Source organism: Bombina bombina, chromosome 4 (assembly GCF_027579735.1).
Source record: "Bombina bombina isolate aBomBom1 chromosome 4, aBomBom1.pri, whole genome shotgun sequence".
Lineage (NCBI taxonomy): Eukaryota > Metazoa > Chordata > Amphibia > Anura > Bombinatoridae > Bombina > Bombina bombina.
The window spans coordinates 510,601,004-510,625,520 of NC_069502.1; the positions used below are offsets into that span (position 1 = coordinate 510,601,004).

At 35.0% G+C, this 24,517-nt stretch overlaps 1 protein-coding gene across 4 annotated transcripts in view; it reads left to right on the forward strand.

Moving 5' to 3' along the window:
• The window catches only part of COL19A1 (collagen type XIX alpha 1 chain), a 1,696,717-nt gene that overhangs the window by 1,308,992 nt on the left and 363,208 nt on the right, over nucleotides 1–24,517 (forward strand). For all 4 annotated transcript variants that reach the window (XM_053710417.1, XM_053710419.1, XM_053710420.1 and 1 more), the window contains 5 exons: nucleotides 757–798; nucleotides 10,494–10,589; nucleotides 11,994–12,047; nucleotides 12,988–13,041; nucleotides 21,903–21,956. In XM_053710417.1, coding sequence (XP_053566392.1) covers nucleotides 757–798; nucleotides 10,494–10,589; nucleotides 11,994–12,047; nucleotides 12,988–13,041; nucleotides 21,903–21,956 — 300 coding nt within the window. The remainder of the gene's footprint in view (nucleotides 1–756; nucleotides 799–10,493; nucleotides 10,590–11,993; nucleotides 12,048–12,987; nucleotides 13,042–21,902; nucleotides 21,957–24,517) is intronic.

Here is a 24,517-nt window from a genome sequence, read left to right on the forward strand (position 1 = left end):
CCTTTCAGCCAAGAATGTCTCCTGTGCAATTGGAGTGGGGGAGATCTAATCCTTTGTCCTACAGACCATGTTCACATCCACAGATTTATTAGATAAAGTTAAATATATTTCTATATATTATTTAATAATATTTCAAATACCTTGACATTCCAGTTTCCCATTTTTTTATTATTAAATTCCTTTTTATTGCTATTTTATATACCCATATAAGGTATCACTATAAAGGCCTGTTTGTCTATTTAAAAACTGTGTTTAATATGTATGGGGGCACTTAATAAGAGAGAGGAAAATTATGGTGAAACCAATATTGAGCAAAAATGGTCCTTAAGAGGTTAATATACAAAATGAGCATGAGAAAAAAATTTACTTTAAAAAAGTCATGGTGCCAAGATATAACATTTAAAAGATGCCACATTGATTTAAAAAAAAACTTTGCATTGAGAATATTTGACAATCAAAAATCATTTTTGTATCAAAGTATTGTAAACTTCAAATTAGAAATATAGGGCTAATTCTAAATGTTTGTGAAAAGGAGAAGTGCTAATTTTATATCTTGAGACTATTGTATACTTATAATGTTCCTTTGAAGGCCATAATGTTGGAGCATCATGTCTACACTATCCAGCTTAAATAAGAGTAAATATTCTCCTTTTTGTGACTAATGTAATTAATCTAATTAGATGAAAGTGTAACACCATGAAGGTTCTTGTTGGTTCTCCTTACCTATTGGTATTATTTATTTTGTCTATGTTATAGGTTGCTCTACCACTCCTAGGAGATATTGGAGCCATACTAAAGGTAATACCTATTTCTAAGTTATAATTCTGTTTTAAGATTTCTGTGCATTATTCTTAAAGGGACATGTCTAGTCAAAATGAAACTTTCATGATTTAGATAGGGCATGCAATTTTTAACACCTTTCCTATTTTCTTTTATCAGCAAATTTGCTTTGTTCCTTTTGTATTTTTTTGTTGAAAGCTAAACCTAGGTAGGCTCTTATGCTAATTTCTAAGTTTTTTAAGACCACCTCTTATCACAGTGCATTTTGACAGTGTTCACAGCTAGACAGTGCTAGTTCATGTGTGCAAAAAAGATAACATTGTGCTCACTCCCATGGAGTCAGCACTGATTGGCTAAAATGCAAGTCTGTCAAAAGAACTGATATAAGGGGGCAGGCTACAGAGGCTTAGATACCAGGTAATCACTGAGGTAAAAAGTATATTAACATAACAGTGTTGGTTATGTATAACTGGAGAAAGGGTAATAAAGGGATCATCTAACTTTTTAAGCAATACAAATTCTGGAGTAGACTGCCCCTTTAAAAACTAAATATCAGATTTACCAACTACAGTGGAGAAAATATATTATTATGGATATATTAGTGAAAGCCAGTCAGTTAATTCATCTATTTTGTTTCATGTTTATTGTTATTAAACTCTTTACACTGCGGTCCCTACACAAACAAGATTCCTCTACATTTGTTAACTTTGTGCAAAGAGGGTCAGGATCTATATTGTGCTGTGATTTAATAATAACAATGAACAGTTCTCATAAAGAAAGCTTCAGCTGTCAGGAACATTAGTTATGCTGTATATATACAGTTGACACCGGAGAATAAAGGGTACAAGTTTAAAATTAATGTATTAAAGCACCTCCATGCATTTTATATCTCAAGATATTCTAGCTTTTTTGTCTTACCAGTCATAAAAATATTTAGACTGTGTTACTTTATAATGAATGAAAATACTCTTAGGCCATGGTGTCTCTATGCTTCTGAGAGTGTAAAGCCTTCATCATCAGATCTGTTCTTAAAACTGGGGATTTGTGGATTATATACTTAGCCTAGGAGGTTTGACTCAGCAGGGTGTTGAAATGTAACTTTCTCTGGCTTACATACTGCACACAGTTGTATGGTTGGTGATGTGTAAATAGAATAAATGTCAGTGGGTATTGCAGAAACAGGATGTGCTGAGACATGATTTTGTCTGCAGGCATCGGTCTGAGAGGTTTTTCTGTAACTTGTTTATTTTTGGAGGCAAATACCTGGGTGCATTTGTATATACGTGTATCTCTGAATAGAGAGGGCTAGAATGAAAGCAGATAGCTTCTGTGATCATTTAAGGATATGTGTGTGTTTCTGTGGTTGGAATGTGTAGGCATACAGGAAAGGTGTTCATCAGAAATGTTGTAGTGATGATGTTGCTAATGACATTGGAGCCATTGGCCCCTAGTTATCAAGCCGTCAACCGCAAATATGCTGGAATTCCGCAGCGTATTTGTGGCGAGGCTGATTCGCCTTAGTTATCAAGCCCTACACACTGGCAAAAGTAGAATTTTGTGACGTAAGCTTCGATCCGCCAGGCTCAGTCCAACATAGATTGATTCTTACGTCACTGCAGGTACGCTCGGCACTTTTCCGGCCCAGCGTACCTGGTTTTCAATCCGCCGCCCTGGAGGCAGCGGATCCCATAGGAATCAATGGGAGTCTGACCATAGCAAAAGTTCATGTTCGCTGCTGCCCGACATCCCATTGATTCCTATGGGAAACGTCTGCACCTAACACCCTAACATGTACCCCGAGTCTAAACACCCCTAATCTGCCCCCCCCTACACCGCCGCAACTAAATAAATGTATTACCCCCTAAACCGCCGCTCCCGGAGCCCACGGCCACTCTAATAAACGTATTAACCCCTAAACCGCCACTCCCGGACCCCGCCGCCACCTACATAATACCTATTAACCCCTATCCTGCCCCCCCTATACCGCCGCCACCTATAATAAATTTATTAACCCCTATCCTGCCCCCCCTATACCGCCGCCATCTATATTAAACTAATTAACCCCTAAACCTAAGCCTAACCCTAACACCCCCCTAACTTAAATATTATTTTAATAAATCTAAATAAAATTACTATTATTAACTAAATTAATACTATTTAAAACTAAATACTTACCTATAAAATAAACCCTAATATAGCTACAATATAACTAATAATTATATTGTAGCTATTTTAGGATTTATTTTTATTTTACAGGGAAATTTCAATTTATTTTAACTAGGCACAATATTAACTATTTAATAGCTACCTAGTTAAAATAAAGACAAATTTATCTGTAAAACAAAAACTAACCTAAGTTACAATTACACCTAACACTACACTATCATTAACTAAATTATTCCTATTTAAAACTAAATACTTACCTGTAAAATAAATCATGAGATAGCTACAATGTAATTAATAATTACATTGTAGCTATTTTAGGATTTATATTTATTTTACAGGTAACTTTGTATTTATTTTAACTAGGTAGAATAGTTATTAAATAGTTATTAACTATTTAATAACTACCTAGCTAAAATAAATTCAAAATTACCTGTAAAATAAATCCTAACCTAAGTTACAATTAAACCTAACACTACACTATCATTAAATAAATTAAATTAATTATCTACAAATACCTACAATTAAATACAATTAAATAAACTAACTAAAGTACAAAAAACAAAAAAATATTACAAGATTTTTAAGCTAATTACACCTAATCAAAGCCCCCCAAAATAAAAAATGCCATACCCTATTCTAAATTATGAAAGTTAACTGCTCTATTACCTTACCAGCCCTTAAAAGGGCCTTTTGCGGGGCATGCCCCAAAGAAATCAGCTCTTTTGCCTGTAAAAAAAACCCCACAATACCACCCCCAACATTACAACCCACCACCCACATACCCCTACTCTAACCCAAAACCCCCTTAAATAAACCTAACACTACCCCCCTGAAGATCATCCTACCTTTAGCCATCTTCAGCCAGCCGACCACCGATGGAACAGAAGAGGACATCCGCAGCGGTCAAAGTCTTCATCCAAGGGGCGCTGAAGAGGTCTTCCATCCGATAGAAGTCTTCATCCAGGCGGCGTCTTCAATCTTCATCCATCCGGAGCAGAGCAGAGCCATCTTCAAAGCAGCCGATGCGGAGCCATCTTCATCCACCGTCGCCTACTCGCCGAATGAATATTCCTTTAAGTGACGTCATCCAAGATGGCGTCCCTCGAATTCCGATTGGCTGATAGGATTCTATCAGCCATTGGGAATTAAGGTAGGAAAAATCTGATTGGCTAATCCAATCAGCCAATCAGATTCAAGTTCAATCCGATTGGCTGATCCAATCAGCCAATCAGATTGAGCTTGCATTCTATTGGCTGTTCCGATCAGCCAATAGAATGCGAGCTCAATCTGATTGGCTGATTGGATCAGCCAATCAGATTTTTCCTACCTTAATTCTGATTGGCTGATAGAATCCTATCAGCCAATCGGAATTGAAGGGACACCATCTTGGATGACGTCACTTAAAGGAATATTCATTCGGCGAGTTGGCGTCGGTGGATGAAGATGGCTCCGCGTCGGCTGCTTTGAAGATGGCTTCGCTCCGCTCTGGATGGATGAAGATTGAAGACGCTGCCTGGATGAAGACTTCTATCGGATGGAAGACCTCTTCATTGCCCCTTGGATGAAGACTTTGACTGCTGCGGATGTCCTCTTCTGTTCCATCGGTGGTCGGCTGGCTGAAGACGGCTAAAGGTAGGATGATCTTCAGGGGGGTAGTGTTAGGTTTATTTAAGGGGGGTTTGGGTTAGAGTAGGGGTATGTGGGTGGTGGGTTGTAATGTTGGGGGGTGGTATTGTGGGTTTTTTTTTACAGGCAAAAGAGCTAATTTCTTTGGGGCATGCCCCGCAAAAGGCCCATTTAAGGGCTGGTAAGGTAATAGAGTTAACTTTCGTAATTTAGAATAGGGTAGGGCATTTTTTTTATTTTGGGGGGCTTTGTTATTTTATTAGGGGGCTTAGATTAGGTGTAATTAGCTTAAAAATCTTGTAATTTTTTTTATTTTTTGTAACTTATTTTTTTTTATTTTTTGTACTTTAGTTAGTTTATTTAATTGTATTTAATTGTAGATAATTAATTTAATTTATTTAATGATAGTGTAGTGTTAGGTTTAATTGTAACTTAGGTTAGGATTTATTTTACAGGTAATTTTGTATTTCTTTTAGCTAGGTAGTTATTAAATAGTTAATAACTATTTAATAACTATTCTACCTAGTTAAAATAATACAAAGTTACCTGTAAAATAAAAATAAATCCTAAAACAGCTACAATATAATTATTAGTTATATTGTAGCTATATTAGGGTTTATTTTATAGGTAAGTATTTAGTTTTAAATAGGATTAATTTAGTTAATAAAAGTAATATTTATTTAGATTTATTTAATTAATATTTAAGTTAGGGGGGTGTTAGGGTTAGACTTAGGTTTAGGGGTTAATAATTTTATTATAGGTTGCGGCGGTATGGGGGGCAGGATAGGGGTTAATAAATTTATTATAGGTGGCGACGGTGTGGGGGGGCAGATTAGGGGTTAATAAGTTTAATATAGGTTGCGACGGGGTCCGGGAGCGGCGGTTTAGGGGTTAAACAATTTATTTAGTTGAGGTGGGGTAGGGGATCGGCAGGATAGGGGTTAATAAATTTATTATAGGTGGCGGCGGTATAGGGGGGGCAGGATAGGGGTTAATAGGTATTATGTAAGTGGCCGCGGGGTCCGGGAGCAGCGGTTTAGGGGTTAATCAGTTTATTAGAGTGGCGGTGGGCTCCGGGAGCGGCGGTTTAGGGGTTAATACATTTATTATAGTTGCGGCGGGGTCTAGGAGTGGCGGTTTAGGGGTTAATAACTTTATTTAGTTGCGGGGGGCTCCGGGGGCACCGGTATAGGGTATAGAACAGTGTAGTTTAGTGTGGGTGCTTAGTGACAGCTTATCAATAAAGCTGGGAAAAAGCCGAAGAGCAGCGAGATCGGATGAGTGATAACTATCACAGTCTGCTGCTCATCGCCCCGTACTTGGTGCGTGGCTTTTTGACAGCTTTTTTGATAACTTTGGCGAGCTTATTCAGGTCCACGGCGGCTATGGTAGGCGAGCCTAGGCGGGCGTATTGGGCCGGGGAAGGCAGGTAAGTAGACACATTGATAACTAGAGGCCATTGAATCTTACAGGCTACAACTCTGTAGAGTTGTCAAAATTGTGAACTTGAACTTACAAACAAATATGGAGGTGCTGTCATGACAATATCTGACAATATAGTAGTAATATATGACAGCACCATGATCATGATGACCTTCATGCAAGTTAACCTTGATGACAGCTTTCCAGTAGGGTGTAAACTGAACCCCTTCATGTCACTTTTTTATTACTACATTTTCCTGTTGCCATTTCTCTTGATGACATGTTGCAGTAAACATTTTAATAGATTTTGGATATATATAGTTAGCATAGTAAGGAAGACAAATTGCAAGCACTTAAAAGGGACTCAGATGTAATTTTTTTTTCTCTGTTGAACCTAAAAGATGGCATTTAAAACATATTGCATTATTTAGAGTTTACCTTGCTTAACCAACAACATATTTTCAATGTTTTGCTTCTACTCAATGGGAGGAATCAATGGGAGTCTGACCATAGCAAAAGTTCATGTTCGCTGCTGCCCGACATCCCATTGATTCCTATGGGAAACGTCTGCACCTAACACCCTAACATGTACCCCGAGTCTAAACACCCCTAATCTGCCCCCCCCTACACCGCCGCAACTAAATAAATGTATTACCCCCTAAACCGCCGCTCCCGGAGCCCACGGCCACTCTAATAAACGTATTAACCCCTAAACCGCCACTCCCGGACCCCGCCGCCACCTACATAATACCTATTAACCCCTATCCTGCCCCCCCTATACCGCCGCCACCTATAATAAATTTATTAACCCCTATCCTGCCCCCCCTATACCGCCGCCATCTATATTAAACTAATTAACCCCTAAACCTAAGCCTAACCCTAACACCCCCCTAACTTAAATATTATTTTAATAAATCTAAATAAAATTACTATTATTAACTAAATTAATACTATTTAAAACTAAATACTTACCTATAAAATAAACCCTAATATAGCTACAATATAACTAATAATTATATTGTAGCTATTTTAGGATTTATTTTTATTTTACAGGGAAATTTCAATTTATTTTAACTAGGCACAATATTAACTATTTAATAGCTACCTAGTTAAAATAAAGACAAATTTATCTGTAAAACAAAAACTAACCTAAGTTACAATTACACCTAACACTACACTATCATTAACTAAATTATTCCTATTTAAAACTAAATACTTACCTGTAAAATAAATCATGAGATAGCTACAATGTAATTAATAATTACATTGTAGCTATTTTAGGATTTATATTTATTTTACAGGTAACTTTGTATTTATTTTAACTAGGTAGAATAGTTATTAAATAGTTATTAACTATTTAATAACTACCTAGCTAAAATAAATTCAAAATTACCTGTAAAATAAATCCTAACCTAAGTTACAATTAAACCTAACACTACACTATCATTAAATAAATTAAATTAATTATCTACAAATACCTACAATTAAATACAATTAAATAAACTAACTAAAGTACAAAAAAACAAAAAAATATTACAAGATTTTTAAGCTAATTACACCTAATCAAAGCCCCCCAAAATAAAAAATGCCATACCCTATTCTAAATTATGAAAGTTAACTGCTCTATTACCTTACCAGCCCTTAAAAGGGCCTTTTGCGGGGCATGCCCCAAAGAAATCAGCTCTTTTGCCTGTAAAAAAAACCCACAATACCACCCCCAACATTACAACCCACCACCCACATACCCCTACTCTAACCCAAAACCCCCTTAAATAAACCTAACACTACCCCCCTGAAGATCATCCTACCTTTAGCCATCTTCAGCCAGCCGACCACCGATGGAACAGAAGAGGACATCCGCAGCGGTCAAAGTCTTCATCCAAGGGGCGCTGAAGAGGTCTTCCATCCGATAGAAGTCTTCATCCAGGCGGCGTCTTCAATCTTCATCCATCCGGAGCAGAGCAGAGCCATCTTCAAAGCAGCCGATGCGGAGCCATCTTCATCCACCGTCGCCTACTCGCCGAATGAATATTCCTTTAAGTGACGTCATCCAAGATGGCGTCCCTCGAATTCCGATTGGCTGATAGGATTCTATCAGCCATTGGGAATTAAGGTAGGAAAAATCTGATTGGCTAATCCAATCAGCCAATCAGATTCAAGTTCAATCCGATTGGCTGATCCAATCAGCCAATCAGATTGAGCTTGCATTCTATTGGCTGTTCCGATCAGCCAATAGAATGCGAGCTCAATCTGATTGGCTGATTGGATCAGCCAATCAGATTTTTCCTACCTTAATTCTGATTGGCTGATAGAATCCTATCAGCCAATCGGAATTGAAGGGACACCATCTTGGATGACGTCACTTAAAGGAATATTCATTCGGCGAGTTGGCGTCGGTGGATGAAGATGGCTCCGCGTCGGCTGCTTTGAAGATGGCTTCGCTCCGCTCTGGATGGATGAAGATTGAAGACGCTGCCTGGATGAAGACTTCTATCGGATGGAAGACCTCTTCATTGCCCCTTGGATGAAGACTTTGACTGCTGCGGATGTCCTCTTCTGTTCCATCGGTGGTCGGCTGGCTGAAGACGGCTAAAGGTAGGATGATCTTCAGGGGGGTAGTGTTAGGTTTATTTAAGGGGGGTTTGGGTTAGAGTAGGGGTATGTGGGTGGTGGGTTGTAATGTTGGGGGGTGGTATTGTGTTTTTTTTTTTACAGGCAAAAGAGCTAATTTCTTTGGGGCATGCCCCGCAAAAGGCCCATTTAAGGGCTGGTAAGGTAATAGAGTTAACTTTCGTAATTTAGAATAGGGTAGGGCATTTTTTTTATTTTGGGGGGCTTTGTTATTTTATTAGGGGGCTTAGATTAGGTGTAATTAGCTTAAAAATCTTGTAATTTTTTTTATTTTTTGTAACTTATTTTTTTTTATTTTTTGTACTTTAGTTAGTTTATTTAATTGTATTTAATTGTAGATAATTAATTTAATTTATTTAATGATAGTGTAGTGTTAGGTTTAATTGTAACTTAGGTTAGGATTTATTTTACAGGTAATTTTGTATTTCTTTTAGCTAGGTAGTTATTAAATAGTTAATAACTATTTAATAACTATTCTACCTAGTTAAAATAATACAAAGTTACCTGTAAAATAAAAATAAATCCTAAAACAGCTACAATATAATTATTAGTTATATTGTAGCTATATTAGGGTTTATTTTATAGGTAAGTATTTAGTTTTAAATAGGATTAATTTAGTTAATAAAAGTAATATTTATTTAGATTTATTTAATTAATATTTAAGTTAGGGGGGTGTTAGGGTTAGACTTAGGTTTAGGGGTTAATAATTTTATTATAGGTTGCGGCGGTATGGGGGGCAGGATAGGGGTTAATAAATTTATTATAGGTGGCGACGGTGTGGGGGGGCAGATTAGGGGTTAATAAGTTTAATATAGGTTGCGACGGGGTCCGGGAGCGGCGGTTTAGGGGTTAAACAATTTATTTAGTTGAGGTGGGGTAGGGGATCGGCAGGATAGGGGTTAATAAATTTATTATAGGTGGCGGCGGTATAGGGGGGGCAGGATAGGGGTTAATAGGTATTATGTAAGTGGCCGCGGGGTCCGGGAGCAGCGGTTTAGGGGTTAATCAGTTTATTAGAGTGGCGGTGGGCTCCGGGAGCGGCGGTTTAGGGGTTAATACATTTATTATAGTTGCGGCGGGGTCTAGGAGTGGCGGTTTAGGGGTTAATAACTTTATTTAGTTGCGGGGGGCTCCGGGGGCACCGGTATAGGGTATAGAACAGTGTAGTTTAGTGTGGGTGCTTAGTGACAGCTTATCAATAAAGCTGGGAAAAAGCCGAAGAGCAGCGAGATCGGATGAGTGATAACTATCACAGTCTGCTGCTCATCGCCCCGTACTTGGTGCGTGGCTTTTTGACAGCTTTTTTGATAACTTTGGCGAGCTTATTCAGGTCCACGGCGGCTATGGTAGGCGAGCCTAGGCGGGCGTATTGGGCCGGGGAAGGCAGGTAAGTAGACACATTGATAACTAGAGGCCATTGAATCTTACAGGCTACAACTCTGTAGAGTTGTCAAAATTGTGAACTTGAACTTACAAACAAATATGGAGGTGCTGTCATGACAATATCTGACAATATAGTAGTAATATATGACAGCACCATGATCATGATGACCTTCATGCAAGTTAACCTTGATGACAGCTTTCCAGTAGGGTGTAAACTGAACCCCTTCATGTCACTTTTTTATTACTACATTTTCCTGTTGCCATTTCTCTTGATGACATGTTGCAGTAAACATTTTAATAGATTTTGGATATATATAGTTAGCATAGTAAGGAAGACAAATTGCAAGCACTTAAAAGGGACTCAGATGTAATTTTTTTTTCTCTGTTGAACCTAAAAGATGGCATTTAAAACATATTGCATTATTTAGAGTTTACCTTGCTTAACCAACAACATATTTTCAATGTTTTGCTTCTACTCTATGTAGAATGTCTGCAGCCAATGTCATGCAGGGGGTCCAGGTGTGACATTAAATAAAGGAGAGAAGGGTGAAGTTGGAATTCCTGGTAAAGATGGTATAAAGGTAAGTCTGACTGTCAAATTTGTCATAAACTACAAATATGTATGTAGCCAAGAAATTTCAAAAATAATTATTAAAAGGAAAAAATAATAGAAAACAGATATTTTGCTGAATTTTCTTGTAGACAATGTCAGCAATTTATAAACTTGTGGGGCTGTTTTCCAATCTGGTTGGCTTCTCAGTGCAATAAGCTGTTCTTACAAGATGTTTTTTTCCATAAAAGCTGCTTACCCAGTAAGAAAAACAGGTTCAAGTTAGATGTCATATGTCATTTGGGAAACCTTGAAAAGGGACACGAAACCCAAAATGTTCTTTCATAATTTAGATACAGCATAAAATCTTAAACAGCTTTCTAATTTACTTCTATTATCAAATGTTGTCTTGTTCCCTTGGTATCTTTTGTGAAAATAGGGGCATAATGTTATCATTTTGCAAGAGCAGCACTACTTCCTGTCATGTAGGGCTCCAGATGTCTACCTAGGTATCTCTTCAACAATAATACCATGGGAACAAAGTGAATTTGATAGTAAAAGCAAACCGATCTGTCTGAATCACAAAATACATTTTTTGGGTTTCATATACCTTTAAGTAAACAGATGTGTACTTGTTTAAAGAGATTCAGATGGCTTGAAATAGTGACATAAAAGTTGAATGCAACATTTTAGCAAAACAATACCTAATAAACCAGTGACCATATTTTGTATATTCGCCGCCTAATATAGACATGGTATTTACACAATTTTGCTTCTTGTAAACTAATGTATTTTTAAAATGTTTCACCATTTTCCAGATTCTTGTACTGAATAAACATTTGTTTGAAAACAAAAACGAATGTTGATTGTTCCAGTTCTAAATAATTGTATTTTCTTTTGAGACCCCACCAAAACAGCTATGGGTTTTTCAAATCATTCATTGATAATGAATACTGCAGTATGAGCCATACATGTCTTTTTATGTATATACCTTTTGCTTTTTTTTTATTAAAAATATGTTTTTTATAATGTTTTTCATATGTTATATAGATAAATGATAGATATATATAGATTTAGATAGATAGATTATATATATGTATATATATATATATATATATATATAGAGAGAGAGAGAGAGAGAGAGATATAGATATAGATAAATAGATAGATGATAGATATATGATAGATATATAGATAGATAGACAAAATTAGTTATATGAACTTACGCCCACTGTTTAAGAATACAGATATAAGTTTATGATTGGGTACATCAACAAATAACTTTTATCTGTTCAAAATAACCACAGACACAATAACCACAGAATGTATTCTAAAATATAAACAGAAGTAATCAATAACAGCACAAAATGTATGTTACATTCAGATTTTGTTTATTTAACTTTGTAATGGCAGGTCAATTTCTTTGTCATTACAGGGTGATCCTGGACCAAGAGGCCCATCAGGAATACCTGGCAAAGAAGGACCAAAGGTATGTTCTTGAAGTGAGTGAAATATAAACATTTACATGGGTTACTATTGGAAAGTTGGCATTGATAGAAACAGTGCAAATGGAACATCTCTCTGTTTAGAATATTTGTAAATGATTAGTAACACAGCATTTTTTCATCTTGTTAACTCTTTGGCTACTAGAGAGAGCTACAACATACTGCCCAATTCTAGGCTTGACCTAAAGACTAATCTTAACCTTAACCTATCTTAATTATAGCTCAGACACAACCCTAAACCTAATATTTTAAATATTTTGATCCACATTTAGCAGTAATAATCTAAACGTCTTGTTATTTTAATAGTGTCATTTTAGTGAACATTTTAATCCCCATATTAAATGTAATAATTGTGACAGTATCAGGATTTAGCAGGGCAAACAAATGTACCAGCTACTCTGGAGAAGAAAAACTGTTATAAAAACCCTAATTACGAAACAGGTAGCACTGTATAGGTTACTACAATAAAACACCTTTTTGTAAGAAGTTAGAATAAACAGTTAATTACAAATGTTTATTCTCATTAAAAGATTGTAATGCATCCAAACTCTGTGCAATATGGAACATGGTCTTCTCTGCATCTGGATTATGGTTTATGCTGCAGCTAATTCTTTTTAATCTGAATTTGTATTCTGAGTGGTGTATAGTGTGCCATATTAATATTAACTCTTTTATCATATCCAAGGCTGCGATTGTCTGTATCGAGTATTGAGATACAGCATAAACTGTTCTTGGTCGCAGACAATAGTTAAATAAAACATACAATTTTTGGTCCAGGGATTTTATGTGTATGAATACTGTTTGGCAGATTCACTGGTAAGTCTGTGTGCTACTAAAATGAATTGTGCAGTTGATTTAAAGCAATGTAGTAAGCAGAGCTTGAAATGAACTAAAAAGATTGCTTTGTGCTCTGGTCTTTTTTAGGGGATCAAAGGTGAGCGTGGATTCCCTGGTCTCACTGGAGAGAAAGGTGATCAGGTAATATTAATATGAATTGTGAGCTAATATTCTTATTACATTCTTTTGTACAAAAATCAGGTTGTAAATAAGAAGAAAAAGCCATTTTTCAGAAACCAGGGATGTGGGATGTGTTTTACCTGTCATTTGTTTTTAATATCGGTTTAAATGGGTCCTCTTGTGACAGTAGGAAACAATCTATCATGACATAAAGTACTCAAAATGCCATATCCATGTTTAAGGGAATTAATGGATAACCCAAATTTTTCTTTCATGATTCAGATAGAACATACAATTTTAAACAACTTTCCAATTTAGTTTTATCTAATTTGCTTAGTTCACTTGGTATCCTTTGTTCAAAAGTATACCTAGGTATGCTCAGAAAGTGGAATCTAGCTACTGATTGGTGCCTGCACATATATAACTCATGTAATTGACTTACCAATGTGTTCAGCTAGCTCCCGATAATGCATTGCTCCTCCTTTAACAAAGGATAACAAGTGAATGAATCAAAATTGTCAATAGAAGTTAAATGGAAAGCTGTTAAAAATGATATGCCCTATCTGAATCTTAACAGAACATTTTTGGGTTTCATGTCCCTTTAAAAGCATTGTTTCAAACTCGTTCTATGAAACCTAGGAAAAGAGTCAGATGAGGACTCTGGATAACACGCTAATAAAAACACACTGAGCATACCCATCTGAAGTCAGCGCTCCCTTGGGCATTGTTCCAGCTGCTGTACTGAGATTTTACAGCAAGGTCAGTAAAATATAGTATGGAAACAAAAACATAATCCACTAAAAAGCTGAGATTTATATTTTGGAAAGTGTATGTTAAAAAGTTTTTTTAAAGCTGATTTAGGGTTTCATTCTTAGACAATTTTAATTAATTTAGACTAAATAGTCTCAGTAAAAAAAAAAATTTGAAAGTTAAATCTCAGCTGGATTGAGTAATTTACGATATGTGTGTGTATATATATATATATATAAATCAATGTAAATATTTGCATAGGAAAGTAATACATCTAGGCAAGTATCCCCCGCTTGCTTTTCCCCAGAAATTCTTAATATACAATGTTTCCAATGCACAAGAGAATTGTGGGTAAGATATGCAAATTAGGTTTAGGTTTGCTGTCATAATCCTGTTTAAAAGGATCGCTGTGTCAAAACAGTATTTTTGAAGCAAAAAACTGAGAATTTGCATATCTAATTTGCATATCTTACCCACAATTCTCTGGTGCATTGGAAACATTGTATATTAAGAATTTCTGGGGAAAAGCAAGCGGGGATACTTGCCTAGATGTACTAATTTCCTATGCAAATATTTACATTGATTTAATTTTGAGACATGGAGGATTTTAATTTCAGTTTTTTATCTCCCCCCATAATTTTAATGAATTTTGGTTTATATATATATATATATATATATATATATATATATATATATATACAGTATATATATACAGGGAGTGCAGAATTATTAGGCAAATTAGTATTTTGACCACATCATCCTCTTTATTCATGTTGTCTTACTCCAAGCTGTATAGGCTCGAAAGCCTACTACCAATTAAGCATATTAGGTGATGTGCATCTCTGTAATGAGAAGGGGTGTGGTCTAATGACATCAACACCCTATATCAGGTGTGCATAATTATTAGGCAACTTCCTTTCCTTTGGCAAAATGGGTCAAAAGAAGGACTTGACAGGCTCAGAAAAGTCAAAAATAGTGAGATATCTTGCAGAGGGATGCAGCACTCTTAAAATTGCAAAGCTTCTGAAGCGTGATCATCGAACAATCAAGCGTTTCATTCAAAATAGTCAACAGGGTCGCAAGAAGCGTGTGGAAAAACCAAGGCGCAAAATAACTGCCCATGAACTGAGAAAAGTCAAGCGTGCAGCTGCCAAGATGCCACTTGCCACCAGTTTGGCCATATTTCAGAGCTGCAACATCACTGGAGTGCCCAAAAGCACAAGGTGTGCAATACTCAGAGACATGGCCAAGGTAAGAAAGGCTGAAAGACGACCACCACTGAACAAGACACACAAGCTGAAACGTCAAGACTGGGCCAAGAAATATCTCAAGACTGATTTTTCTAAGGTTTTATGGACTGATGAAATGAGAGTGAGTCTTGATGGGCCAGATGGATGGGCCCGTGGCTGGATTGGTAAAGGGCAGAGAGCTCCAGTCCGACTCAGACGCCAGCAAGGTGGAGGTGGAGTACTGGTTTGGGCTGGTATCATCAAAGATGAGCTTGTGGGGCCTTTTCGGGTTGAGGATGGAGTCAAGCTCAACTCCCAGTCCTACTGCCAGTTTCTGGAAGACACCTTCTTCAAGCAGTGGTACAGGAAGAAGTCTGCATCCTTCAAGAAAAACATGATTTTCATGCAGAACAATGCTCCATCACACGCATCCAAGTACTCCACAGCGTGGCTGGCAAGAAAGGGTATAAAAGAAGAAAATCTAATGACATGGCCTCCTTGTTCACCTGATCTGAACCCCATTGAGAACCTGTGGTCCATCATCAAATGTGAGATTTACAAGGAGGGAAAACAGTACACCTCTCTGAACAGTGTCTGGGAGGCTGTGGTTGCTGCTGCACGCAATGTTGATGGTGAACAGATCAAAACACTGACAGAATCCATGGATGGCAGGCTTTTGAGTGTCCTTGCAAAGAAAGGTGGCTATATTGGTCACTGATTTGTTTTTGTTTTGTTTTTGAATGTCAGAAATGTATATTTGTGAATGTTGAGATGTTATATTGGTTTCACTGGTAAAAATAAATAATTGAAATGGGTATATATTTATTTTTTGTTAAGTTGCCTAATAATTATGCACAGTAATAGTCACCTGCACACACAGATATCCCCCTAAAATAGCTATAACTAAAAACAAACTAAAAACTACTTCCAAAACTATTCAGCTTTGATATTAATGAGTTTTTTGGGTTCATTGAGAACATGGTTGTTGTTCAATAATAAAATTAATCCTCAAAAATACAACTTGCCTAATAATTCTGCACTCCCTGTATATTAGAAAATAACATGGGCACTCTTCAAGTCTAACAAACTACGATATCAATTAAAAACCAATGATTTTTCTACAAAATTCACCTTTAATGTTTATGGGTATATAAACAGATAAATCATTTGATTAGCTTTTCTAAAGAATCCCAATCAATCCCTATGTTATGATACAGAACACAGAAACACAGGCCAGAGCTGTACTAGATTACTGCCTTACACAATTATCTATTATTTATTTATCTTTAAAATGAAAGTTAGAGCATAACAAAAATGCTTCTAGTTAATTATATACAAACAATATCATTTTTACAAATACTCCAGTAACTGATGAAAAACACCTTAAAGTGCCATAAAACATGTTGAGATCTGTGCATATCCTAAAAGGGCTAACTAAGTAAAAGTAAAGTAGATTGCTTAAAAAAATGTTTCAAAATTGTTGACAAGTATTTTAAAATAAATTTCAAAAAATAGGTAAAATTAGTTACATAGCTAAGCTGGCTGGAAATGTCTGATCCACCCCCCCCCCCACCACCCCTTTATCGGTGTTTAGCATCAGAAACACAGGCATTGTATTTCAATTGATTTTTGCAGCAGCTTATTTTCTTCTAGGTATGCTCCAGTAGATAATGAGTGTTAATGTCTTGTATTCTACCAAATCAAATGTGGATATAGATACAGCCATAGAAGGAATTGTGTGGGGGGGAGTTAGAGCTGTACACATTGAAAACTTAAAAGAAACGGTTAATGGTGAGGCACTGCAGTATAAATGTGTAGGTAAAGTAATTAAAGTACATATTATTATATTTTGTCTCTATCCCAACTTGTTTGATGTCTCTTTAAATGGAGGTTAAACTCATTCCTTTAGTCCAATTAAAAAAAGGTTTTGCAACTCAAAATGTAGGTATATTTATTTTTGGAATCATTATTACATTTGTTGTAGCTGATTAGGGCCAGATGTAAATAAGTTTGTGATCTGAGCTAACCAATCACTGCATAGAATGCTGCATTCTCAAATAAGTTTACTTAAAGGAACATGAAACCCCAATTTTTTTTCTTTCATGATTCAGACAGAGCATGTGTTTTTAAACAACTTTCCAATTTATGTCTCTTTTTTGCTTCATTCTCTTGGCATCTTTTATTTAAGGAGCAATAATCCACTACTGGAAGCTAGCTGAACACATTTGTTGAGCCAATGACAAGTAGCATATATATATGCAGCCAGAAATCAGCAGCTAGCTCCCAGTAGTGCATTGCTGCTCCTGGGCCCACCTAGGTATTCTTTTCAACAAAGGCTACCAAGAGAATAAAGCAAATTACAAAATCAAAGTAAATTGGAAAGTTGCTTAAAATCACATGCTGTATCTAAATAACGAAAGAAAAATGTGAGGTTTTATGTCCCTTTAAGTATGATGCAGTAACTTTTGGCGGAACAAACACAATTTTCAGGGGTATTTGACAGCAAAAGAAGACGAAATATATCATGTATATTGCAATGTTGTTTTATTTTTCTTATTTAAATATTTTACAGGAAGATTAAGGGCCAAATTACGAGTAGAGAGCTAATGCAAGCGATAAGGGGTTTATTGCAGGTGTTTGCGCTTGTCAGATTTACTGCTGGTATTACGAGTTGAAAGTAATGCTAGAATGATTACCGTGTCCTCCGAGCTCTGGTTTACTGTTTTGTGAAACAAAAAATTGTCACAAAACACATCGAAAATAGATTACAAAGTACAGTTACATTCACAATAACACCATCTGATACAAATTATTATAATAACATTTTGCACACACAAGTTATAAAGTCTCAAAGATATGAGATCTCAGGTTTGGGGTAAAAAAGACCACATAGGGCTTTAACATAGAGATACATACATATACTGTACATGTCTAAATATGTATATGTGTATGTATATGTGTATATATATATATATATATATATATATATGTATATATATATATATATATATATATATATTTACATACACACATATATATGACAGCTTGTTCTTGTATTACACAACTTACTCACCAAAGCCTTGTTATAAGCCAATGGCATATTTACAGTTTCTTAGAAGCTCTAATGTCAGCATATCAGACTAATTTAGAGTATTTTGTATTCATCAAAGATTAATCATTTTGAATGTACTACTGATATATACTGTAATCAAATATATTATTAATGTTTTGTGTGACTTACTACATTGTTTTGTTTTTATGATTTTAGAGTGGATAAGTATAGCATTTTAAATATGCTGGAAAGTATTACAAATTGTATAATTATGTCTCAAGGGAAACACTGTACTTTTTTTGTTTTTTTAAATAGTTTGCAACATTTCTAGCAGAAAACTGTTTTGTTATTCTTTTGCTTTGATTTCATTGAAAAATATTAATTAAAATTATTCCATGTTTACCAATAACAAGTAAATGTATCCAATTTTGTAGCAAACTCCTGTATCAAGATATGTTTAAAATATGACTATATATATATATATATATATATATATATATATATATATATATATATATATATATATATATATATATATATATATGTATATATGTACACACAAACATAATATGACCAAAATTCTGTGGACACCACTACTAATTATTGAGCTTCTGCCACACCCCTTGCTAACAGGTACATAAAATCTTGCATATAGCCATGATATTTTCATAGACGCACAATGACAGTAAAATGGGTCGTACTGATGAGCTCAGTGACTTTAAACGTGCACTGTCATAGGATGACATTTCCTTGGTCTGCACGCTAATGATAACCAGTTTCAATTAACCATTCTACCATTAGTGCACCTCTTTTATATTACAAGTGCATGGTAAAGTGCGTTCACCAAAAAAGGGTTATAGCGCACTCAACTACGCTAGAGCACAGCCTACACTTTCAATGGATATCGTGACCACGCTATTTTGCGCCAGTTTAACAAGTTGAAAGTTTCAGTTTGTGTTTAAGCAAAAAATATATGATTTTAACATTGATAAATATGTTTTAAAAGGTTTCAAAAGGGATATGGTATATGGCAAGGTATTTGACTGGAAAGGGCTCCAATGTGTGTGTATATATATATATATATATATATATATATATATATATATATATATATATATATATATATATATATATATATAAATATACACACACACATATATATTTTCCAGTCAAATACGTTGAAACATGCAATATAATTTATATTAATTTTTAATGTGATTTAAGGTGTTTTTAATAGAAATACTTTAAATTCCATTGTTCTTCACAGAGAAAAAAAAATGTTGTTTTTGTTCTAAAATAGATATTTATATAAATAAATATATATATATATATATATATATATATATATATATATAGTATATATATGTACATATATATCTGTATACATGTATATCTATATGTGTACATATTCATATAAATATATAGGCATAGATGTTTATTTTAAAAAATAATTGTATATTTATATATATATATAATTGAAACAGCGGGTGTTCCAGCACTCCGACCTTGGTGGATAGTCCAGAACCTGGGTGCAATCCTCAAAACATATACAAAACAGAATTCAGAAATGAAGGGCATTCTCAGGGTTTGGGAAAATTGCGTGTCAGCAAAATATTTTCTTTTATTGTTCTTAGTAACAACATTTAGTGGTCAACGTTTCAGCTTTCACAGAAGCCTTCATCAAGACGAGTCAAAACTCATATCAGCTGTCAGCCGTGCTCACCGAAACCCTGAGAGTGCCCTTCATTTCTGAATTCTGTTATATATATATATATATATATATATAATAATAATAACAAAAAGAACAGTTTCTTTTATGTAAAGAACATTGGAATGCAAAGAATTAATAACTCCCTTTGGGTTTAGCGCAGTTGGTTTAACGTGGTGTCTGGTTAGCTAATGAACGATAATTGTTAGTTTTTTTTTATTTACAGCATGCCCCATAGAAGTCTATGGGAAGAAAAATTAGCAGGCTTGCGTGCTAACTTTTTACTTTCAATTTGCAATATGCACACTAACCCGGCTGCCTTAAAAATGTACTTTGGACATAGTTAGCGCATGAGCAAAAAAAATATATAGCACGCCCCTTTTAATCTGGCCCAGAGTGTCTTTGTAAATAGAGTACATTTAACAGCGGGGTCTGTTACCAGTAGTGTTCCTAAGGGGTAAGTTATGGGGCCTGTTTATTATTTCAGATGATTTTAAATTTGGTAAACAATGTAATATTAGTAAGGAGTAAGGAGAGAAGAATATTTGGTTGTCTAGAGGTTGTATGCTGCATAAATAGTACAGATCACTAGTTAGGCCTCATCTTGAGTATTTTGTGCAGTTTTGGAGGCCATATTTAGAAGGATATAAATTAACTGGAATCTGTTCAAAGCAGGGCTACTAAAATGGTACATGCTCTAAAAAGATCAACTTTACCAGGACAGACTGAATGACCTAAATCTGCATAGCTTATAGGAGAGAAGGGGAAGAGGTGATATGATAGAAATTTTAAAGTATATTAAGGGGCTTATTAAAGCTGAGGCTGTAAGTATTTTTTACAAAAAAGTATTCCATACCATACCATAGCAAGGGCTTATGATCTCAAGTTGAAGTAGTAGGTAGTAGGTTAAAGGATAATTTGTGAAGCTCTTCTTCACAGAAACAGTTGATTTATGGACTAACCTTCCATTAGAGGTGATAAGGACAAACACTGTTAAATTCCTTGGATAAGTTCAAGGCTATCCTATGAACTATACAAATTTGTACTTTTAGGACATTGTAGGCAGACTTTCCATCAAAATCTGTTTATATGTTTCCATTGTCTAGCAGTTGTACACAAGTCTCACATCAACTTGTGCAATGCCAAACGCTGGCTGGAAATAGCGTAGAGCACGCCACCACTGGACTCTGCAGCAGTTAAAATGTCTTCTAGAGATTAATTAATCATCCTTCAGTATCTGGCAGTCTGAAGAATCTAGATGTGGTGGATGCGATGAGAGTGCTGAAGGGCCATCTTAATGCTACAGGATACAAATACATTTTAGACAATTGGGTGATTCCAACTTTGTTTGTAGAAGGCCCTTTCATTTTCCAGTATAACTGTGCCCCTGTGAATTAAGCAACATTCAGGGATGGGTGTGTTATGTCCTTTTGTTTTGCTACTATCATATATTTCTATAGAGAAAAACTTCAATTTCTCTATTTCACTTCTAATATATTGAGTGATAAGCTGATTGTGTGCAAAAATAAAATAAAAAAATCTGCTCAGGTAGTTGAGTTCTTCATTTAGTTTTGTGCTATACTATTTCAATGAATCATAGACTACTTCATACATACACACACATATATAGATATATAATATACAATATCCCTTTAAATCTACCACAATGCCTTCTTTTCATCATTTAACATTTTTCGTATGTATAAGTAAAAATGTATTGGCCACATTAAGATGTTTTGGTTAAGATTTCTAATGTGTGCTATTCACTGTGCAACTTGCACAACTATTGAGCTCCACTAACCCTTAATGTTTAGTGAACACTTGAAATTCTTGAACAAACCTATTTAGTCAATGTTTTTCATTTCAAACAAATTCTCCCATCCTTATTAGAATATTTAAAAAATGTTTTGAGCAGAAAAAAATTAACTGTTAAATGAACTGACTACATGCAAATTATGATCTATAATTACCAGCATATTACAGTAACATCTGATTTGTATTTTCTACCCTGGGAAGAAATTGAAACAAAAAATTAAATCTACAAATTTTATTTTAATTAACTCTTTCAGGTTAGTTTGATTTTCAAGAAACGATCTATGTAGAGCATATATAATCAAGGTTACCATCTTTGTTTTTCTTTTAGGGCGATCAAGGTATACCTGGGCTGCCTGGTGTCACAGGGCCTCCTGGTTCTACAGTAAGTGTTTACTTCATTTGTTTTTAAATTGCAGATTTCACCCTCATAAGGAAGTTTTCATAATAAGAACCTAATGGTTAACTTATGTTTGACCCACAAATTGTCTCACTGGAAAAAAATTGGCCACAGTACATCAGCGAGGAAACATCTAAGCTGGAAATAACATTCCATACCTAGTTTATATACATAAACACAAGCTCAATAATATGCATATATCGAAGAGCTATGGTATATTTTAGGGCAGATACAAATAACATTTACATTAAGTAAAGAAAAAGGAAACCCATTCTCTTCAGTTGCTGCAATTTTCAATGGGCTATTACGATTACATTTCACTGAACACAGCTTACCTCAAAATAATTATTACAGGAAGGTAGAACGTATAATTGCCTTTTGGCTCTATTGCTCAGAGACGTCTATCACTTACACTGCCTAAGGCTCCATAACCATAATATTGTTCCCCTGGTATTGCTCTAATTCAAGAGAGGGGTTGCAGACTCACATGTACTCTCAATCTAAAAAACAGTATGGTTTCATGCAGCCTCTTCAAGCCTTGATTACAAATTACATGTTCCACATCATCACACAAACATATATGAGTCATGAACTCCAAAACGTTTGAAAGGAACCTCTGGTGGTTCTGTGTGATTCATTGTATCAGCTTTCTAACTTAATAGCCAGCAGCCCCAAATTGTTCCTTTTAAGAGTATGCCGAGAAAATCACTGCCATTTGGTTCAAGAAACCATGATAATATATTGCATATAAGGTCCACACCACATTTTTCATTTATATATATATATGTGTGTATATATATATATATATATATATATATATATATATAGAGAGAGAGAGAGAGAGAGAGAGAGAGAGAGAGAGAGTTATATTTTTATTGCACTAGGATATAAAATATTTTTGTGACAATCAAGCAGTTGTTTTTTTTTATCATTGATTCACATGCTTTGTTTGTTTGTATGTATAGATTTATTTTGCCAATAATATTTAAAGAAACATGGATGTCAAAATTCTACTTTAATAATTCAGATAAAACGTATATAAAAAAAAGTTTGTGCAAAATTGTTTGTATTAAAGTTTTACATATGTTCTCAAAACATTTGAGACCTATGAGCTTATCTCGGCATGCTGACTTGGTAAGAATACTGAGAGGTAAATTTGATAAAATAATTAAAAAGATAAATTAATAAATATATATTGTTTTAATAATATATTTTGTTTAAATCATGAAAGTTTAATATTGACTTATATGTCACTTTAAGGTAAATAATTTAAAACTTTTTTATAATTAAAAAATCCTATTTTTCTGTAGACAGAAAGGAATACAGTTTGTCCACACCTAATATATTTTACAAAGAGCCAAACACTTCTGCCAGCAGCTGTGGTGTCGGATAAAATATTTTGTCTGTAAAAAAAAGCTGGAAATATCTTTCCTTTGCCATGCTGAAGATAAAACATTGCACAAGTATAAACTAATTATATATGATAGTTAAAGCATGTCTGTCAAAAGGTCTTACAGATATCACACTTCTAAGAATTTACCAGATAATATACAAAGTGAATACTTTACATGTTAAGTCAGTGTCTCACATGCCTTGTGCAAGTAATTTAATGCAGTCTACTTTAGTTAACCCCTGGCTAATGCATTCATATCTATACTAAGAAGAAGTGTTTAGATGCATTTCAATTTAGTGTCAGATGTTTCTGTAAAACTCTGTTTTTTGTTCTTGCATTACCCTTTCAAGGGTGGATGAAAATCAAATGATCAATGGTTTCTGATAATTAACTTGGCACTTTCCTGAACAATGTTCACATTACGTTATTAAAGAAAATACTAATTAATTCATCCTTTAATGCGTTTGATTCAAATGATAAGAAGCACATGATAATTCAGCTCTTTTAATAGTCTACAGATGTCTTTCGCTCATTTTGCATTCTGTTCATTTCTTACATGTTGTTAAATTTCAAAGATGGGGGTTACATTTTATTTGAAGTAAAAGTATTGTAAAACATTTTACTACTACATTCATCTTGTGTTTTGGGAGTACTTAAATTACTTTATGCTTCCCGTCTTTATCTGTAAAGTTTAATCAAAGGTTCCATTACAAATGAAAGGGACTTGGCTGTAGTGTAAAGTAAATCCTTTCATTAGATTTTGAGATATTTGGGTTTGACAAAAGCAGCATAATTTAATACTCTGTTGGGAGATTTCAGAATTTTTGAAAATGCCTAAAGACCACACTACAGAGCATATTTGATTGAAGTTTGACAAATACCTGGATTTTCTTACTTTTTTAAATCCAATCATGGAGGCCTATCTATCAAAGGTCTTGCGGACCTGATCCGACAGTGCTGATCAGGTCCGCAAGACCTCGATGAATGCGGAGAGCAATACGCTCTCCGTATTCAGCATTGCACCAGCAGCTCACAAGAGCTGTTTATGCAACGCCGCCCCCTGCAGACTCGCGGCCAATCGACCGCCAATAGGGAGGTGTCAATTAACCCAATCGTACTCGATCGGGTTGAATTGTGGCGATTCCTGTCCGCC